At 33.1% G+C, this 19,495-nt stretch overlaps 1 protein-coding gene across 4 annotated transcripts in view; it reads right to left on the reverse strand.

Moving 5' to 3' along the window:
• Positions 1–19,495, reverse strand: part of RANBP17 (RAN binding protein 17) — a 250,922-nt gene that overhangs the window by 119,901 nt on the left and 111,526 nt on the right. For 2 of the 4 annotated variants that reach the window (XM_045551187.1, XM_045551188.1), the window contains exon 15: positions 14,006–14,124. The exons of 1 other annotated variant lie outside the window; for it this stretch is intronic. In XM_045551187.1, coding sequence (XP_045407143.1) covers positions 14,104–14,124 — 21 coding nt within the window. In that variant the 3' untranslated portion in view covers positions 14,006–14,103. Of the gene's footprint in view, positions 1–14,005; positions 14,125–18,377; positions 18,476–19,495 lie in introns of those variants that run through there. One more of the 4 variants, XM_045551186.1, reaches the window with a different exon arrangement.

Consider the following 19,495-nt stretch of genomic DNA (forward strand, 5'->3'; position numbering starts at 1 on the left):
ATAATGTTTTCTCTTGCACAAGAGAACAATATAAGCATTACAAAACTGTTCAAATTGTTTAAGTTATACATTATAATTAGTTTGGCAGAGCTAATACAAATCACATTTACAGACGAACAATAATAAAATTGAAGTACCAGTTAAATATCCAAAATAATTAAAGGAATCATTTTTAGCCTGGCATAATTAGCTAATTCACTTTACAAGCATTTATTAAAATGAATTCACATGTTATTATTCCATAGGTAGTTACACAATAGTGTTTATACAGGAAAAAATAATGAACCAAACTCTTTGTATCTAGCACTCCACAATTAAAATGAAGACTCCCCAAGTAATATCAATCTAGGATAGACTAATTAAGTTTGGTTTGATAACCATTCATTTCTTCCATTGCCTCTGAGCAAATTGTTTATTAGAGAAAGTTATTTTACACAAATCAAATCAAACTGGGTAAACCATTATATTTGAGGGAAACTTTAGCCATCAGTCAATTAATCCATCATTTTCTCCAGACACTATTGTTTAACGAGCAGATCATATTATCAACAATTTAGATATCATATGATTCAATTATAACAGTAAATTTATTGACAGTTTCTCTAATACTTTTATTATGAGTAAATTTGTAATTCTCTTTACCTTTGTGAGCAAAGCAAAACCAATTCAGGTATTTAGGTCAAATATCAAATAAATATAAAATTCTCTACAAATTTTATAATGGTTTCGAAGTATTATTATTACAAAAGGGAAAATAAGCCTTAGTGAATTAAAATTGCTAATAAAGTCTGATAAAATTTCAACATAAAATCATTACAAAAATATTTCTTTAATATGCTGAAATATATCTATTAATATGTAATCTTAATGTTACATTAAAATTTATTTTAACAATAGCCTTAGGAAAAATTAATTTGTACTCATAAACAATTAAGAAAAATTTATCACTTTAATCTTAATGTTCAAGCCATATGCCAACTGAATTTACATGATCTGGTAGAGCCTAAAAATCCAGATTTCTAGTTCTATTTCTAAGAATATAGATCTCACAGGAGGCATCAAAATTGAAATGTAATATATGTATTAATGTTTATAGACAGCAAGAGAAAGAAAATATAATAATTAACACCTTTCTACATCTGCTTAGAAGCTCATATCATAATAGTGCAACAGGACTGATTTCTTGTTCCTAGTGGGAAATACATAAATGTATAATTTGCTAATCCACCAAATCAGATGAAATCTCAAACAAAGACTTTTTTTTAATGTAAGAATTTAAAAATAGATCTTTTCTATATGCATTTTCCTCTTGATAAGTTTAGGTCTTATAGTCCAAAATAGTTATTAATACTTTGTAAATAGATTCTTTCTAACAGTTTATGTTAGATAGTTTTGTTTTACTAATCTGAGTTTAAATCTCTCAGAGTTATGAACACAGCTTAAGACTTTTTTCTCCACCTCATAACAGGAAAGTTTCAGACTCTCCATTGAAGGTCAATAAGTATTTACTATCAGAATGACAGAATAGTAGGTGTTAGGAGCTTTTGATTTGACCTAGTCCAACTCCCTCTCATTACATACCTAAAAAGAAATTCGGGAATTGGAAGTATCTGACCCTATATTACATAACTAATTATCAGTGTTGATTAGACAATGTGTTGTCTAACAATAATTTTTATATGTAATAAATAATTCTGTTGAATTATTTAATAAATAATTCCTGTTGAATAACTGTACTCACTCCTGGCTAGCCTATGTGATCTAACAGTGACATGGAGGCAATGTCATCTAATAGCCAAATGAATAGTATATGGCCTATGAGTTATAAATTCCTACATATATCCACAGCACTCAAAAGGCATTCCTATGAAGCTTAGGATGCCAGAGAGATACCTCAGGGGCACCATAGAGAGAGTAAGGACTGAACCATTGGATTATCTGGTTCCCTACAACCCTGTATCCTCATTTCAGTCAGAGCCATTTAGTTCTGTGTAAAATTTCATTTGAACAAACAGTTCTGCAGGTTGGAAACCAGTTTGAAACCACTATTTTATTCTATATATATTACTGGAATCTTTGGAATAAAATATTTTAAGTAAAAATAAGAATGACCCAGGTTTATTTTTTTAAAAAGAATACTGCATTTTACATATTTGCCTCAAAAAGAATTACTTATTACACAAGTAATTACAGGAACATCTATATAAAAATATTCAGTTACTTGATAGAGGTTAATATTTGCATAGTATAAGCTGTTTAACATTAAGTACAGGAAAGCAGTCATCAGTCAATATATAATATCAACTCTTTTCTCTGAAGTCATCCCATATCATCCACTTTTGTGCCCATTAAGTACATTATTATTTATTTATTTTAACCAAATTATCCTTTTAAAAACAGTGCAGCAAAGATTTTATATAACTACTTCTCCAAATATCTATAATATATACTCCCTTTGTATAAAGCACAAATTTAAGAGTAAGACTTTTTCTGTAAACTTGGTTTTCCTGGCAAAAAGATGATGCCCCCTCTAGAGTGGGTTATTACAATCATTAAATGGTTCTTAGAAAACATTTGGCCTACTATAGTTTTACATTGTTTTTGATTTACAGTTATAATTAAGAAAAGCAAAGCAAAAAGGACACTAGTTAGAACCTTTTAATACAAAGATGATTCACATATGACTGTTACTGTAATAAAATCTATTCTTGATGTTCCTGATCAACCTCAAGATATTAGCAAAGGGAAAATTCCTCTTTGATGAAAACAACTCACCAGCATTAATTAATCATCTCTTTCACTACAAATATTTTATTAACACTGAAAACAACAAATGTATTTAAGTGTAGCATCTGCCTGTAATGATGTACAGCCATGTGCTACATAGCAACATTTCAGTCAACAATGCACTGCATATACAATGGTCCTTAAAATTATAATGGAGCTGAAAAATTCCTAACGCCTAGTGATACTTTGATGATCCTGACCCTATGCAGGGGTAGGCTAATGGTTAATGTGTTTTTGTCTTGGTTTTTAACAGAAAAGTTTAGAAAGGGGAGGGGAAGCAAAAAAACTTAATAGCAAAATCTTACAGAATAAGAATTAAAGAATATTTTTGAGCAGCTTTCCAGTGTTTGTGTTTTAAGCTAATTGTTATAAAAGAGTAAAAAAGTTAAAAAAATTAAAATTTATAAAGTAAAAAAGATATAGTAAGCAAGACTAATTTATTATTGAGAAAGGAAAGTGTTTTTTATAAACTTAGTACAGCCTAAGTGTACAATCTACCATAGTATATAGTAACGTCCTAGGCCTTCGCATTCACTCACCACTCACTGACTCACCCAGAGCAACTTCCAGTCCTCCAAGCTCCATTCATGGTAAATGTCCTATATAGGTGTATTATTTTTTATATTTTCATATTGTATTTCTACTGTACCTTTTCTATGTTTAGATACACAAATACCTACAGTTGTGTTACAGTTGCCTACAGTATTCAGTATAGTAAAATGCTATATAGGTTTATAGTCTAGAAGCAATGGGCTATACTATATAGCCTAGGAGTGTAGTAGGATATACCATCTTGATTTGTGTAAGTATACTGTACAATATTTGCACAATGACAAATTGCCTAACAGTGCATTTCTCAGAACATCTCCCCATTGTTAAGCAATGCATGACCTTACTTCAAAAACTGATTTCAACTAGGATATATAGGACCTCCTTCAATAAGTAGGTCCATAACTTGCATTTTATCACAAGTTAAATTATGAAGGGGTAGTGGTAGCTTGGTTTCTTTATTTGTTTTGGGAGATTTGTTGTTTTGCACCTAGTGATGGTTCAAAAAAAAAAAGAGGAATTACAATATAAATAAAGCAAATGAGTTACATCAGATATTGAAATGGCTCATTGCTTAAAAAATATTACATAACACGACCTTGAATTTTTATAGTAGCTTTCTACGAGATAAGTTAAATGTCTTTAGACATTGAATATTTACCACTATTTCATATCACTGTAGCAGAAAGTAAGGCATGATCGGACTTAGTCAATGGCTCAAAGTCACCCAGCTGCCCAAGATTAAGGATTTGCTTACAAGATCATATGCCACTCTCAGTGAACACATAGTACCCATTTAACCATGCATGAAAATTACTGAGTACCTATAACAGGCCTGAAAAGTGAGAGAGATACATGTATCTACATTCTTACTTTAGCCTTTCAGTATCCCTCTGGTATTATTAGTAGGTATCTCTAATCTCAGATATGCACTAAGTCTGCTATGGGTCAGAGAGGTAACAAAGCTATTTATTTTCTGTTTTATCTTCAATTAATTTCAAACTTACAGAATAATTGCAAAAATAGTTAAAAAGAATTCCTATATATCCTTCACTCACACTCCCTTTATGGTCATGAAGCTTTTAAGAGATGGCTAGGACATAAAACATAGCTTTCTGACTCCAAGTGATATGGCTCTTTCAACTACACAATTGTTTCACATGTCATGAACTATGGAGGTACAAGAAATTATAAGACCCTATGAATGCCACTGCAAATATCTAGACTTTTGATGAACTATGCTAATGAATAATAATCACATAATAGACTCCAAAGCTATATACAGTGATTTTCAATACTACAGAGATTTTTACTAGGACTATCACTAATAAACACAAGTACTGCAGCATAGTTTCCTCATCTGTAATTTCCTACAGCTTTGAATTTTTGTATGGAAAGATATGTAATAATGTAAATATAGCAAAATTTTAATTATAGAATTAAGGTGGTAGATACATGGATGTTTATTATACAGTTCTTTCAACTTTTCCATATGTTTGAAAACTCTCATAATAACATGTTGGGGAATAAGCCCTTATCCTTGTAACACTGCTCTTAGCTATTGCTCTTCTACATGTGTGCCCACCTATAGTAACAAAGAATTGGTAATTTTTTCTTTTCAACCTGAACAACATATACACATTGTTGTTAATAGTTGGTATCCTAGAGGCCAAGTAACATCAAGCTCTCTCTATATAATATGCTTCCTATGATAGGGAAACAATGATTACAACTCTGGCATCCTCCTATATACCACAAGGGCCTAGACAACCTACAGAATGGGAGAAAATATTTGCATGCTACACATCTGATAAAGGGCTGATAACTAGAATTTATATAGAACTCAGGAAAATCAGCAAGAAAAAAAATCAAACAACCCTACCAAAAAGTGGGCAAAGGACATGAACAAAAACTTTTCAACAGAAGATAAACTAATGGCCAAGAAACATATGAAAAAATGCTCAACATCTCTAATTATCAGGGAATTGCAAATCAAAACCACAATGAGATATCACTTATTTCCAGTGAGAATGCCCTTTATCAAAAAGTCCCAAAACAATAAATGTTGGCATGGATGTGGAGAGACAGGAGCACTCATACACTGCGGGTGAGACTGCAAACTAGTACAACCTCTGTGGAAAGCAATATGGAGATACCTCAAAGAGCTACAAGAAGAACTACCATTTGATTCAGCAATCCCATTACTGGGCATCTACCCAAAAGAACAAAAGACATTCTATAAAAAAGACATCTGCACTCAAATGTTTATAGCAGCACAATTCACAATTGCAAAGATGTAGAAACAGCCCAAGTGCCCATCCATACATGAGTTCATTAACAAAATGTGCAGGCCGGGCGCGGTGGCTCACGCCTGTAATCCTAGCTCTGGGAGGCCGAGGCGGGTGGATTGCTCGAGGTCAGGAGTTCGAGACCAGCCTGAGCAAGAGTGAGACCCCCGTCTCTACTAAAAATAGAAAGAAATTATCTGGCCAACTAAAAATATATATACAAAAAAAAATTAGCCGGGCATGGTGGCTCATGCCTGTAGTCCCAGCTACTCGGGAGGCTGAGACAGTAGGATCGCTTAAGCCCAGGAGTCTGAGGTTGCTGTGAGCTAGGCTGATGCCACGGCACTCACTCTAGGCCCGGGCAACAAAGTGAGACTCTGTCTCAAAAAAAAAAATAAAATAAAATAAAATGTGGTACATGTATACCAAGCAGTTCTACTCAGCCACAAAAAACAAAGGTGAGATAGTACCTCTTGTATTCCTGGATAGAGCTGGAACCCCTTCTACTAAGTGAAGTATCCCAAGAATGGAAAAACAAGCACCACATGTACTCACCATCAAATTGGTATTAACTGATCAACACTTAAGTGCATATATAGTAATAACATTCACTGGGTGTCAGGCAGATGGGAGGGGAGGAGGGGATGGGTATACATACACCTAATAGGTGCGGTACGCACCGTCTGGGGGGTGGGCACGCTTGAAACTCTGACTCGGGTGGGGCAAGGACAATATACGTAACCTAAACATTTGTACCCCCAGAATATGCTGAAATAAAAAAAAATTTTTTAAAAGCCAAAAACACAAGGGCCTGAATCACAGAGTATATTTCCATTCCTCTATCTATTAATCCATCAGTTAAAAGGGGTATTTAAACCCTTAGTTTCATAAAGTTTTTAGTAATTACATGTATATGGTCCCTGTTAGATAGGCTCCTAAACCTCAAAACTGTCACCAGCATTGTGATTCCAAGTTCCATAGGGAGTTAAGGCAAAGTGCACAACTAGACAATACCATTCTTTTTAAATAGAGCTTTGGCTATAAATTTGTCTATTAAAGTCATAGTAAAGTAGGCTAGACCACATGTGAGCTGTAGTCTCCTACTTCTTAGGCCTAATGCTCCTTTTAGCCAGACTTACTTCCTAAATTTGATCCTTCAAATCTTACTGCTTAATAGCCACATAAAGCTGGGAAAATCAAAATCCAAGAAAAAAATCTATGTTCAAGATTGGGGAGGGTGAGCTAAGAAGGCTCAAGAATGTCTACATTTCCTCTTAACTATAGAATACTGGTTTCAGCCTCCATTAAGATTGGTTAGGCTGATTTTGGTATGGATTAAGTGTGGTTGTTTTAAAGATATGACAATAAATTCTTTGATACTCTCCTGTCAGGAGATGGAGCTAATTTTCACTCTCTCTGAGTATGAGCTGAATGTAGTGACTCACTTCTCACCAACAGAATATAGAAGAAGTGATGACGTGTTACTTCTAAGAGTAGGTCATAAAAAACACAGTGGCTTCCTTCCTGCTCCCTCTCTTAGATCATTCATTTTGGGGAAGTTAGCTTTCATGCCATGAGGACAATCAAGCAGCCTTATGGAGAGTTTCATGTGGTAAGGAAGTAAGGCCTCCTGTCAACAATCAGCAAGGAACTGATGGGGCCTCCTGCCCACAGTCAAGAGAGTGAGCCATTCTGCAAGCTGATCCTCCAACCCCAGTCAAGTTTTCAGAGAAGTTTTCAGCCCTATCTGAACATCTTGACTGAAACCTCATGAAAGACCTTAAGTCAGAACCACTCAGCTAAGCTGTCCCCAAATTCCTGTCCCTCAATAAATATGTGAAATAAAATGTTTTTTGCTAAGACACCTAAGTTTTGGGTAATCTGCTACACAGCAGTAGATAACCAATACAGGGCATAAGTAGGAGAATTCTTTCTTCAGTAGCTTCCTCTTCTCTATTTCAAAACTTAAACTTTTACACATTTTTAACTTCTTTTCTCTCTTTGAATCTCAGGCTTTTCCTAAGGTCTTCTTTCTACTTTGGTTTTACCACGTTTGGGTCCTTAGCCGTCATTACAGTATATAGTGATGACAGTAATGTCATTGATTATGACTGCAATAATATCAAAATGACTTAATACAGATCACTATTAACTCATGCATGTGCTACTAACAGCGTCTTTTGCCTTAGAAGAAGGCAACTGGTTCTCAAAACTTTTTTCAGTCAAGGATCCCTTTTACAGGATTAAAGATTCCTAAAACTGCACATTTCACCTATTTCCATTTGTCAGCAACCCAAATAAATAAAATAACAAGACTTCATGAAATTAAATAGTTCTAGAATGCTTCTGAAAGGCAACTAAATGAAATAATGTTTGTTTTTACTGAGTGCTAAGAAATAAACTGAAAACATATTTACACCAGCAGAAAAAAAAATCTGCCATTTAAAAACTAAAAGTATGTAAGAAAGTGTATGGCTCACACCCTGAGACTTTCTGCCACAACTTATCAAAAACAAAAACCTAGATCCCCACAAAAGCTATACATGATAGGGTTTATAAGTTAAAATAATATTTAAATAGTTAAAAACTAGGTCATTTCCAGTATATTACAAAAGCTATTGGAAGCATCATTGACTTTGAACCATCTAATAGCAAAAACCTAACCAGACAAAAAAAACCTAACCAAAAAAAAATTTAATGTTATTAAATTCACTTTATTTTAAAAATTACGAAGGTATAATTTTTAATTTCTTATATTTTTCCCCTTTATCTACTCTGCTGAGCCACAGTACCCTTGCTGTTCTGCAAACACACCAAATATGCTTTTATCTCAGAACCTTCACTGTTCCTAGGATATTTTTACCACAGATAACCATTATGGCTTGTCCTATACTTCATTCAGATTTTTGCTTAAACGTCATCTCATTAGAAAGGCTTTAACAACCCCATCTAGTATGTACTTCCTATACTCTATATATTTTATTTTCTCCTTCACACTGTTTATTTTCTTATTTTATTCACTTGTTTATTTTTTAAAATTTATTGCTACTTGTCTATTAAAAAAAATCCAAAACACCCACTTTAATATATTCATGTCCTGCCTTTCTTCACCAGAAGATTTTGAGGCAGGTAAAAGTCATAGAGGATTTTAAAGATTTAAAATGCATCTTTTCCTAAACTTTGCATTTCTCTATTATTCCTGGCATTTTGCTTTTGCATTGTTTCTTCCATTTGTTTTTAACATGAAAGGTGCTCATAAGAAGTCATGAAATGAACCAAGAGAAAATCACAAAAGCATTCGCGTAGTTCAAAATGGTCATACACTTTGGAATGAAGTTGGTTAATTAGGAGGTTTTACAGTTTCTTATATTTAAGGGTATACCAGTTAGGGCTGGCTGAGGCATCATTTAGGTCTAGTCTCTTCAGCCAGTTCTAAGCTCTCCTTTTTTGAAGCACCTCTCACTGCAGGTAAGACATACTTTGATAAGCAAGCATTCAAGTTTATACCACTGCAACCACTGTATGTGTTATAAATAAAAAATATACTTTACAACGGGGGTGGTAATTATATCATAATAGGCATAAGATTAATGGGTAAGTGGCTTAGAAAATATTATAACTTAGGAACAAGGTGTCACCTTGTGGAAGAATATGTTGCCCTTTATAATTTTATAAGTGGTTGTTACTGTTTTGGCTAAGAATTTATATGTAAAATGCTGTATAATCATGAACAGATTTTATGCTAGCTTCCAGTTTTTATTTTATTTGATATTTAAATCATCATGGTACCAAATCACAATGAGGCTAATATCAGAAAGCTGCTCTATACTTAACAGAGCTTTGAATTCATGCAATGATCTTGTCTCAAAAGTCAGTGTACCAGGCTTTCTATTATTCTAAATAATGCTCTCACTGTTTTAATTCATAAACAAGACCCAACAGTGAGTAAATGAACATATGCACAATTTAACTAATAAGTTCCAGTGTCGTGGGATTGTTTTTCTTTAATATAGATGCAATATATTTCTTCCATTTTCCTCTTTGAAACATCAAAAGTCTTTTACAATCAGGCCCTAGGCAGTTGTTCCATATTTTACACCTCTCTTCACTGCTGAGGATATTGCTGCATTCATACATTTATTTCAAATGAAGAGCCAGAAGACTATTGGCCTATTCACACTGTTAATAAAATGTATAGAGCCCTGAAAATAGCTTAAAGGGTATTACTCACCTTCAAAAATGTCAGGCTTGGCACTGTCTAACATCACAAGTGGCAAAATGCAGATTCCAAGTCCATTACTGAGCATTTAAAGTGCATCAGGCTACAGACTTTGAAAGGATATACTTTGGAGTTGGGGGTTGGGGGAAGACCTTTACAAAATATTAAGAGGCTATGATTCATGCAATATATAAACAATAACCTGAGCATAACAAATATATTTGACCTTTAAAGTAATAAAAACAAATGTAAAAAGGGCCTCTAGTTTTCTATTACTGCCAAGTTTATTTTCCTCATAAGTTTCACCCTATTATGGTATAATAACCCCTTATTACTGTAGCACAATAATGCATAGTCTATACTCCACCTATAGTTGTCTTGTGTCTATTTAGTTTTATAGCAAGCAAGCAATTTGAGAATATGGTAATAAAGCTTCAATCACAGTAATGATGTATGATGGGCTGTAATTTCTCTGTGCTAATGGGTTACAAACAGTATTACAGTGATGACGGGAATCTCATTGATTCATTATATGACTGCAATAATATCAAAATGACTTAATATAGATCACTATTAAGTCATGCACATGCTACTAACAACCTCTATATTTCACTATATAGATATATAGGGAAATAAAATTAATATTAGTCTTTCTATATAAAAGTTCGCACAGCACAAAACATTTTGTGTTGAGTACCCTAAATCAATGTTTAAAGTTGGAATTACTGCATTGAACTGGTTCTTTGAAAAGAAAACCATTGATTTTAATCTGCTTGAAGCAATCAATTACTCCCTGTCCTCTTTATTCCAAACTGTAATGAAAACTAAACTGCGTTGTCTTGAAAACTAAATGTGAAGATGATCATAAACAGAATTTAAACTCCATGGATTATTCATATCTACCCATTTAGATTTGCCATTTCCATTATGAGTACATTTGCCACGAGCATTTAATGGACATCTAAAAGGGAATTCATTAAAGCAGGAGCTGTTGGCAGCACTTATGGGCTTCAGACTGCTTTATGCTTGCCTTTAATAGCTCACTATTATAAAAGTGATATATTGTGTTCATCCCATTAGTAGTTGCAGGAAGGTCTGCAAGAGATAACAAATCCTTCTGAATATTTTCAGAACTGAAAGTAAATCATAATGTGTTTGTTTGAAGTAGCATATTCTAATAATATACAATTTTAGAGTTTAGAGTCAACTAAATTTAGTTGTTTTTAGCCAAATAAGATTTTAGCAACCAGATACATTTTATGAAGTGGGTACCACCTTTCTGAAGTATTCTATGATTATTAACTTGAGACATTAGTAGCCATCAGGCAATCTAACCAATGACATGAAGATATGATAGAGATAACAGGATATAAACTGCTATGAGTTAATGGCAAGACAGAACCAAAAGAAAAGCTAGGTAGAATATTCCTTCCTATACAATTGCATGCTGCCACTACTCAGGAGGTATGAAAGGATTGTTTCTAGCATCTTGGATGCATTAAAAGAGCTTCTTAGAAGAAATGGTATTCATTGGTCTTTTTTTGCGTATGTCTTACAAAGGACAGAAAGTAGACATGAAGAAATGCAAAACATGATTTCAATGTTACTGTTTCTTATAGTAACGCAACAGAATCCTAACTGGGAAGTGAGAATAAGGGAAGGGACCTCCAATTTCAGAATGCCATCTCCATTAATGCCTGGCTCTAGGCTATGCTTTATTTCAAACACAACATATTTTACTTAAAAGGTAACTTAACATGTCCGTGTATTAGAAAAGGCAGATCAATCCTATCAACATATGGAAGAGTCTAAAAGTCACATATTTGGTTTTAGAATTCATGAAATTTCACAACAAATTGGCCTTTTAATTTTGTTTTCCTTTTAGTAAAATCAGCTAGCATGTCCCTTGTTGTTACACATACCAGGTGTCTCTGAAATGTTAACTGGTATAGAATGGAAATGCTACCACAGGTAATCTAGATCTATGTATTTCAAGTCTATAAATCTTTGTGTAGACAATTAAAAGCTGATCCCACTCTGAGGTTTTAAGGACTAAAAACTCATGTTTTAACTTTCTAAATTTTAGTTCATTCATTTACTAAAACAAATGTAATGATTTCACTATAAATATGGAAGTGTCTAAAGTTTACATGTACATCTACCTAAAATACTGCTGGTTACAAAAGTAAGAGTGTAAAAGGATAAAAGTAGGGGGAAAAGAGAAAAGGTTACTTTAAAACTCATACTCTTAGACACATAAGCACTTCCAAAGCCAGTCAAATATAACCATGAAGTTTCATTCATAGTTTGCTAATTTCTTCCAAATTATAACCCTTTGACAGTGTAGTTGCATTGTCCAGCCCAAGAGCATCATAGGAAATTTGTGCTACTTCCTAAACCTTTGAAATATGCCCACTGAGTACATTACAATGCAGATTCTAACATTTAATACACATTTTAATGTATATGACATTCTTGGTTTAGAATATGATTCAGATTTCTAAATATTTAAATTACTTTATGTATACGATTGAGTTAGGATATATTTAGATACTCATATAATGCACATATAGAAACCTAATCCTCTTAAAAAATTATTTCTAGTCAGAAATAATTTCCAGTGAGAATCTGAAGCAGAGTTAAATAAATACCTTTTCGGTTCAAGAGAGATATTATTGGAAACATTTTTAAAAATCCAATAAATATTTCTGTTCTTCTACACTTATTACACCAAGCATAAGGGGATAGAAACAACGGATTTGTACCCAACAAATTCTGTCTAAATCTATACTAACTTAATTGCCTAATAAGAATTGAGTAAACAACTACCTTATTTAGGTTCCAATGGTAAAATATCAGGCAGTTCTAAATAATGAATGCTTTAAAAAGTTGCCTTTCCAGCCAAAGAAAAGTTCTTTTGCTCAAATTAGTACACACATTTTTGAGTAATAAACACAAAACAATAAATCTCAAGAAGCCAATGTAAAAGGTAATACAATTATTTAGCATCATGGTTGGCAAAATTTCAGAATAAGACAATCTGTCTTCTTCCCAGTGACTAGGAGTCACTCTTTACTGTAAAAAATTCACTGAAGCATATTAACTTCAGTTCATAACTTATGAGTCATTTGGAGAATCAGCCAAAAGGAGAAATTGGGCTTTTATTTATTCCTATCTATGTGTTGGCAAGTGGCAGAGACAAGATACATAGCACTTTTGTCTTCCTCAGAATCAGATGTATACATTATCATTATCATGATGAAACAAAGTGATATTTTGAAAGATTAACAACTAATTTACTATGGTATAAGTGGTCACCTATAAAACAAATTCCACGTAATGCACAAGTACATTTTGAAGGATAGAGTATAAATGTCAGAATACAAGGCAGAATCTTTTCCCCAATTAAAAAAAAATTGAGAAATAAGTTGTCTAGAAAATAGTCTCATAGCCACAGCCTACTTCACCTCCCAAGTTATAAGATAGTATCAAGGTACAAAGCCAGACTTCAATTAGCTTAGACCACTTGCCCGAGGAATAATCACAAATTTCTTCTTATCACTAGCATATGGAAGTCAGATAAAGAACAGAGAAATTCTTGTCTCTTCCCTTAATCATTTTGACATTAAATGAAAGAATCCACAGCAAGCCAACAAAAACCTTCATGACAACCATTGGTGCAAGCGATAGCTCTAATACTCTGAATCTACTTGTGGTTTCAAGCATCTGCAAACAGTTAAAAGTTATCAAAATTTTAAGGGTACAAGATCATACATTCTACACTGATTTTAAGGTGCTCTAAACTCTTACAAGTTTAATAAAAATGGAAATAAGATAAGCACTAAAACTGTAGTTAGAAATGCCTGTCTACGTTAGTATTTGTCTCTCACCACAAATATACATACTCCTTTTAAGATTTCTGGAATTTAAGATAAGCAAGTATTCTGAAATGATCACATTATACAGCAAAGAGAATTTTTTAATGATGTGATTAATCATTAATAGTTTAGAATAAATGGATAGATGAATTGTGTCTCTCTCTCTGGGGACTAGAAAACTTTAAAGAACTAAGGCTAGCTGATGCTTAGTGAGGTCATGCCTGAATGGGACTTACCTGACCAGAAAAGAAACTGGCTTATCATATAGACTGACTTGCCCTCACCTGGACCCTTAGATTGTGATCCCTGCTTCAGATGATGATGGATCAGATCGTTCCCAAGGAGGAAGAAACCCGAGTTGGATAGGTTTGCCACAAGCCCTTCACAGGAAGATGTCAGTCTTCTGTGCAAGACAAAAAAGAAAACAAAAAAGGTACAGTGGCAGTGGATGAATTCTCCTTTCTTAGGAGAGGGTAAAAAAAAAGGCAGGTATGTATATTCTTCATTTGCTACTAGCTCTTTTCTGTATGTAAGGCAAAGAAAGTCTCTGCAAAAACTGGGAGAGACAAAGTTATCAAAAGTCTAAAATCATCTTGAAATGGAGATTGTAATAATAAAGATGCTAATTACATCATTTTCACAGCCTCTTAGAATTCAATTATGTTCAGAAGCCCAATAATAAAAAATTGCCTTTGTGAACAAAATAATTAGTCCTAGAATATTTTTTAAAATGCTCAAGGTTGGATATGGAAGAGGTCCACAATCCAGCATCAGTCCAAATGATTAAATTATCTTCATGTATTATAGATGCTCTAGTGGTGACTTAAAAGAATGTATCTTCTCAGAGTTCAACCTATCTGGCTCCAATGGGCAGTACTTGCTATGTCTCTAACATGTTCCAATCAGGTTTTCCATAGGTATAAAATATCTTTATTGAATTTCCAAACAAAACTCCTAAAAATGTTATATTTCATCTCCAAAATTGATGATTTCCTTCTTTTAACATTAGTATCTATATTTAAAAATATAATGCCAGTCTTTTTATACATATATGTACAACTTTATTTTAGAGAACTACTAAACTGAAGTATTTTACAGTGTCTATTTTGCTCCCCCCTCAAACTATTCATCTTTTGGGTTTTTATAAAAAATTTACTTAGCTTTTCTTTTTTTTTTTTTTGGGCAATGCCTTATAAATCTATCAATAACTGTTCTCTTTCATGGACAAGTCTGGAATTTCAATGTTCTGTGTGTATGGGTGTCACTTAATTTTTATTAAAAAATCAATAAGCAAAAAATTCCATTTCATATGAGTCAGATGATATGAGAAGGTAACGAATGATACTTTAATAAAGTACTCAGAATAAGACTGGTTGCAAAAGTTCAATAGCTACTATAAAAATTTAGTAGGGCAATGAATTAATAGCAGATAAATTTATATGAAATTAAATCCCTTCCTCAATTCTAGTTCTCACCTCTTGTTCTACAAAATAACCAGGAAATACTATGTTAGCAGTCTGTGTTCTCCTGTACAGTTGAAGAGGCAAATAAAAAAACTGATCCCTGTAATAAAAATTACTATATTAGGCTACAAAGTTTAGTAGTTAAGTGTGAAAGAAAATTATTATGGATTATTATTATGCAAGCCCTGATGACAGTAATATTATTAATTATAATGTGATGCTACTAGGGTTAGTTCAAATGCTTTATGGACTCCTTTTGCATAAGCAAGTAGATGAGATTCTTATAAAGCAAAACAGAAAACTTTAGAAAACAGCTATGGTACAATACTGTCTACAAAGCTTGCAAATAAGAAAAGGGGCAAAGCATTCAGCTCTACCAAAACATCATAGGTAATTCTACTTATATTTCATAAACATTATAAGAGGATAAGATGATCCACGACAAAAATGAATTTGTCAATGCTGAAAGAAAAGACAAAAATTAATTCTTCATGACACTGATTTAAAATAGCTGAAACTCTAAGAATCTTGAAAGATGCAGTAATAACAGAATGAAGCTAAGCTGCACTTTTTCAAGCAGTGGCTCTGATGTGATAAACTCATTTAAGAAATGGACTCTTAAAAAATCTGTTCAAGTTTTATTGCATGTTCTAAAGTAAAGAAAATATAAAACATTACATTATTGAATTAAATTTGTGAGTAATTTATCTTAGATTCTAACCTTATTAATGACAATTAAGAAAAAAATTTGAACATTCAATGGAATTAATTCATTTGTAATCCAGGTGTAATTTTTTGCAAAGCTGTTCCAGAGCATGTCTTCAAAGATCCAAGCCAAAATATTAAATTTCAGTATCTCACAGATTTTTGGTAATCTAAGAAACACATGTATTTCTACAATCATTATGTGAATATAAACTATTAATGAATATATGAGCTGGTATGTATAGAAACCAACTTTAACCCCTTCAGTTACAAGAAGTAAAAAAAGGGGGAAAATTAGTTGGAGGCCTATGATAAAGTTAGAAATTGCATGAGTTTTCCCAGTAATAATCTGGTTAGAAGGCAGCAATGCACAGTGGTAAAGTATAAGAACCTCTAGAGAAAGACCAATTAGGTTTGAATCATTGGCTCTGTCATTTACTAACTGTGTGACATTGGGCTAATAAAATCACTTTTCTGAGCCTTGGTTTCCCCATCTAAAAAATGAGGATAAGGCTAACTATGCTGTAGGGTTGCTGTAAGGGTTAAAATAAGATTGAGTATGTAGCATGGTGAATTGCAAGGACATGGGAGTCGCTCAATAAATGGTAGCTATTACCATTATTTTTACCAAATTTTTGCCAAGGAATTTAAAAGCTTCCAAAAGAGAAATGATAAATTATAGGGCTTCTGTGATAATTAGAAGATATACTCAATTGTTATTTCATTTTACAAATACTATCAGAAAATGTGACAGATGATGGGAGTGCAATGGTGAACAAGACAGACATAATTCCTTCCCTTATGCAGTTTACAGTTTTGTGAGAGGATAAACAAATAATTATATTAATTATAGTTTCAATTAATCACAGTTGTGATAAGTACATTACAGAATTAGGACAAAGTAATATGATATCATATACCTGAAAACCCTAAGATGAGGGAAGGAGAGTGAGGAAAGGCTGTCTAGAGAAAACAAAATAGGAATTAACTAGACAAAGAAGAGATAAAAAAAACATCCCAAGTAGAAGAAATAATACATGCAAAGGCCCTGAATTTAGGAAGTGAAAGAATGCCAGAGTACCTGGAAAAAAGAGAAAAAAACAAAAATGGTATAGGATTAAGCTAGAAGGGACAGTTTCTCCAGTAGATTCTATAAGCCATGGAAAAAATTTTGGTATTTATCCTAAAAGCAATGGGAAGCCACTGATTTTCATTTAAAACAATCACTCTGGCTATGGTATCTGATGAACCACTTTAAGGGATGATGTAAGAAGAGATATGCAGAGACCAACAGGAAGCTACCACAGAGGTTATAAAAAGGTAGCTTGGACTAGGAATGCTGAAGCACAGAACTATGAACAATCAAATGCTTAGAACGGAGAATTGAAAGGCCTTAATAACTGGCTATAATGATGAATTCTAGGTTATAGATATCAGCAACAGATGTCACTTCCTGAAATGAAGAAATCTAAAGATAAAGCAGTTTTTGCAGGAGATGTTATGAGTTCTGTTTGGAGCCTACTACATTTTAGGTGACAAATGGATGTCACATGGACAGTTGGATACATAAGTAAAAAGTTCAGAAGATAGGCCTATCTAGAGATACATATTTGTAAGTCATCAGCAAATGGATGGTAATTGAAGACACAGGAGTGTATGAGAGACTATTTAGTGAAAAAACAGAGGAGACCTGAGGCCTACTCCCAAGAAGCTGAAACATTAAAGGTCAGATTTAGGAAAATTAGTACACAAAAGCAGCTGAGAAGAAAAGGCCTGAGAGATTAGAAAATAAAATAAGACAGCGTGGTATTGGATAAGGGAAAGGAGAAACTATTTTAAGAAGATGGAAGTGGTCAGTTATGTTGAAAAAGGGTAGAAAATACATACTAACTTTATAAGTACTACAATAAGTGGTCATCTCAGTTTAAACTGAACAAATAGTATAACTCTTTTATGTCAGGGATTGGCAAACTTTTTATGAAAAGACCAGATAATAAATATTTTAGGCTTGGGGGCCAACTACTCAACTTTGTCACTGTTGTCCCAAAGCAGTTATAGACAACATATAAAAGAATGAACGTGGCTGTGTTCCAGTATAACTTTATTTACAAAATAGACACTAGTCCTCAAGTCATAGTTTAGCAACTCCTGTTTTTTATCAATCAAGTCTTGGATCAAATATTGCTACCTCGGCATGGCTATCATGTTCTTCCAATCTAAACTATACTCTTTCTCCCATTACTCTATCATACCACCCTGCAGGACTGTCTCCACAGCTTATCTGTTATCATAAATTACCTTTTTGCTTTGCTTAGTTATTAAATGTTTCTCTCTGCTTCCTGTGGAATGAAAGTTTCACAAGAATAGATCCCAAGCCTGTACAGTTCATGTTTTTATATTTCCAGCATCTAAACCAGAGATATAGTTCCTAGAGCATCCAATGAACATTTATTTTTTAACTGTATGAAAGAAAGAACTTGCTCTTTTAGCCATGATACAGTAACAGGGTCCTTTGCCTTATGCAGCAAAAAAACTGGAAACAACAGTTTCGAGCCAATGGCAAACACCATTAAAGGACTGGAATCCCTGTGAGAAAGAAAACAAACAAGGTGAGCATTCTGAACTGCAGAGAAGGCTGAATCTTAAGTTCAGCACAGAAATTTCACTGTGTTGAGAAGATAAAGATAAGAGTTCAGAGGCTTAGGAAACTTGAACTTTTAGGGCAGAGTTCCAGAAAGACTTCCAGAATACATATAGACTATTTGTCAGAAACTATGAAATCCAAAAAACAATGGAATACATTTTTTTAAAAGCTGAAAGAACAAAAAAACAAATGAATTCTATACCTAGTGAAAATCTCTCTCAAAGGGAAAAATAAACAATTTTTAAGCAAGAAAAATAGCTGTGAGAATCCATTTCCTTCAGATCTGTACTGCAAGATATGTTAAAGAGTTTTTTCAAATGGAAAATAAAAGCGATAACCACATATAAATTTAGGTTCACACAAAGAAATGAAAATTGTCAAATAGCATATATGTGAGTAAATATTAAAACTTTTCCCCTCATTGTTCAACTTAAAAAATAAGTCAATTAAAAAATAATAACAATGTTTTGAGAGGCTTAATGTAGATGGAAAATCTATGAGAACAATAGTAGAAATGATAGAAAGGTTTACATGAAAGTATATTGTTATAAAATTCTTATATTAAGTGAAGTGCTATAATATCATTTAGGGGGGGAAATAAGTTAAGGATGCATGTTACAGACCATAGAGAAACCACTAACAAATAAAACAGAGGTACAGCTAATAAGCCAATAGTGAAGATAAAATGGAGTAATAAATTCTCTATTAAAAACAATAAAAAACAGATGGGACAAATAGAAAACAAATAGCAAGATGGCAGCCATACAGATAATTATATTAAAGAGGAATGGGCTGAACAGAGGAGTTCAGCAAACTACAGATCACAGATCAACCAGCCTGCCACCTGTTTATTTATGGTCTGTGAGCTAAGAACAGCTTTTTTATTTATAGAAATTAAAAATTTTTTTGAAAATATTTCACGACACATGAAAATTATATGAAATTCAAATTTCAGTGTCTAC

This window comes from Lemur catta, chromosome 5 (genome assembly GCF_020740605.2).
Source record: "Lemur catta isolate mLemCat1 chromosome 5, mLemCat1.pri, whole genome shotgun sequence".
NCBI lineage: Eukaryota > Metazoa > Chordata > Mammalia > Primates > Lemuridae > Lemur > Lemur catta.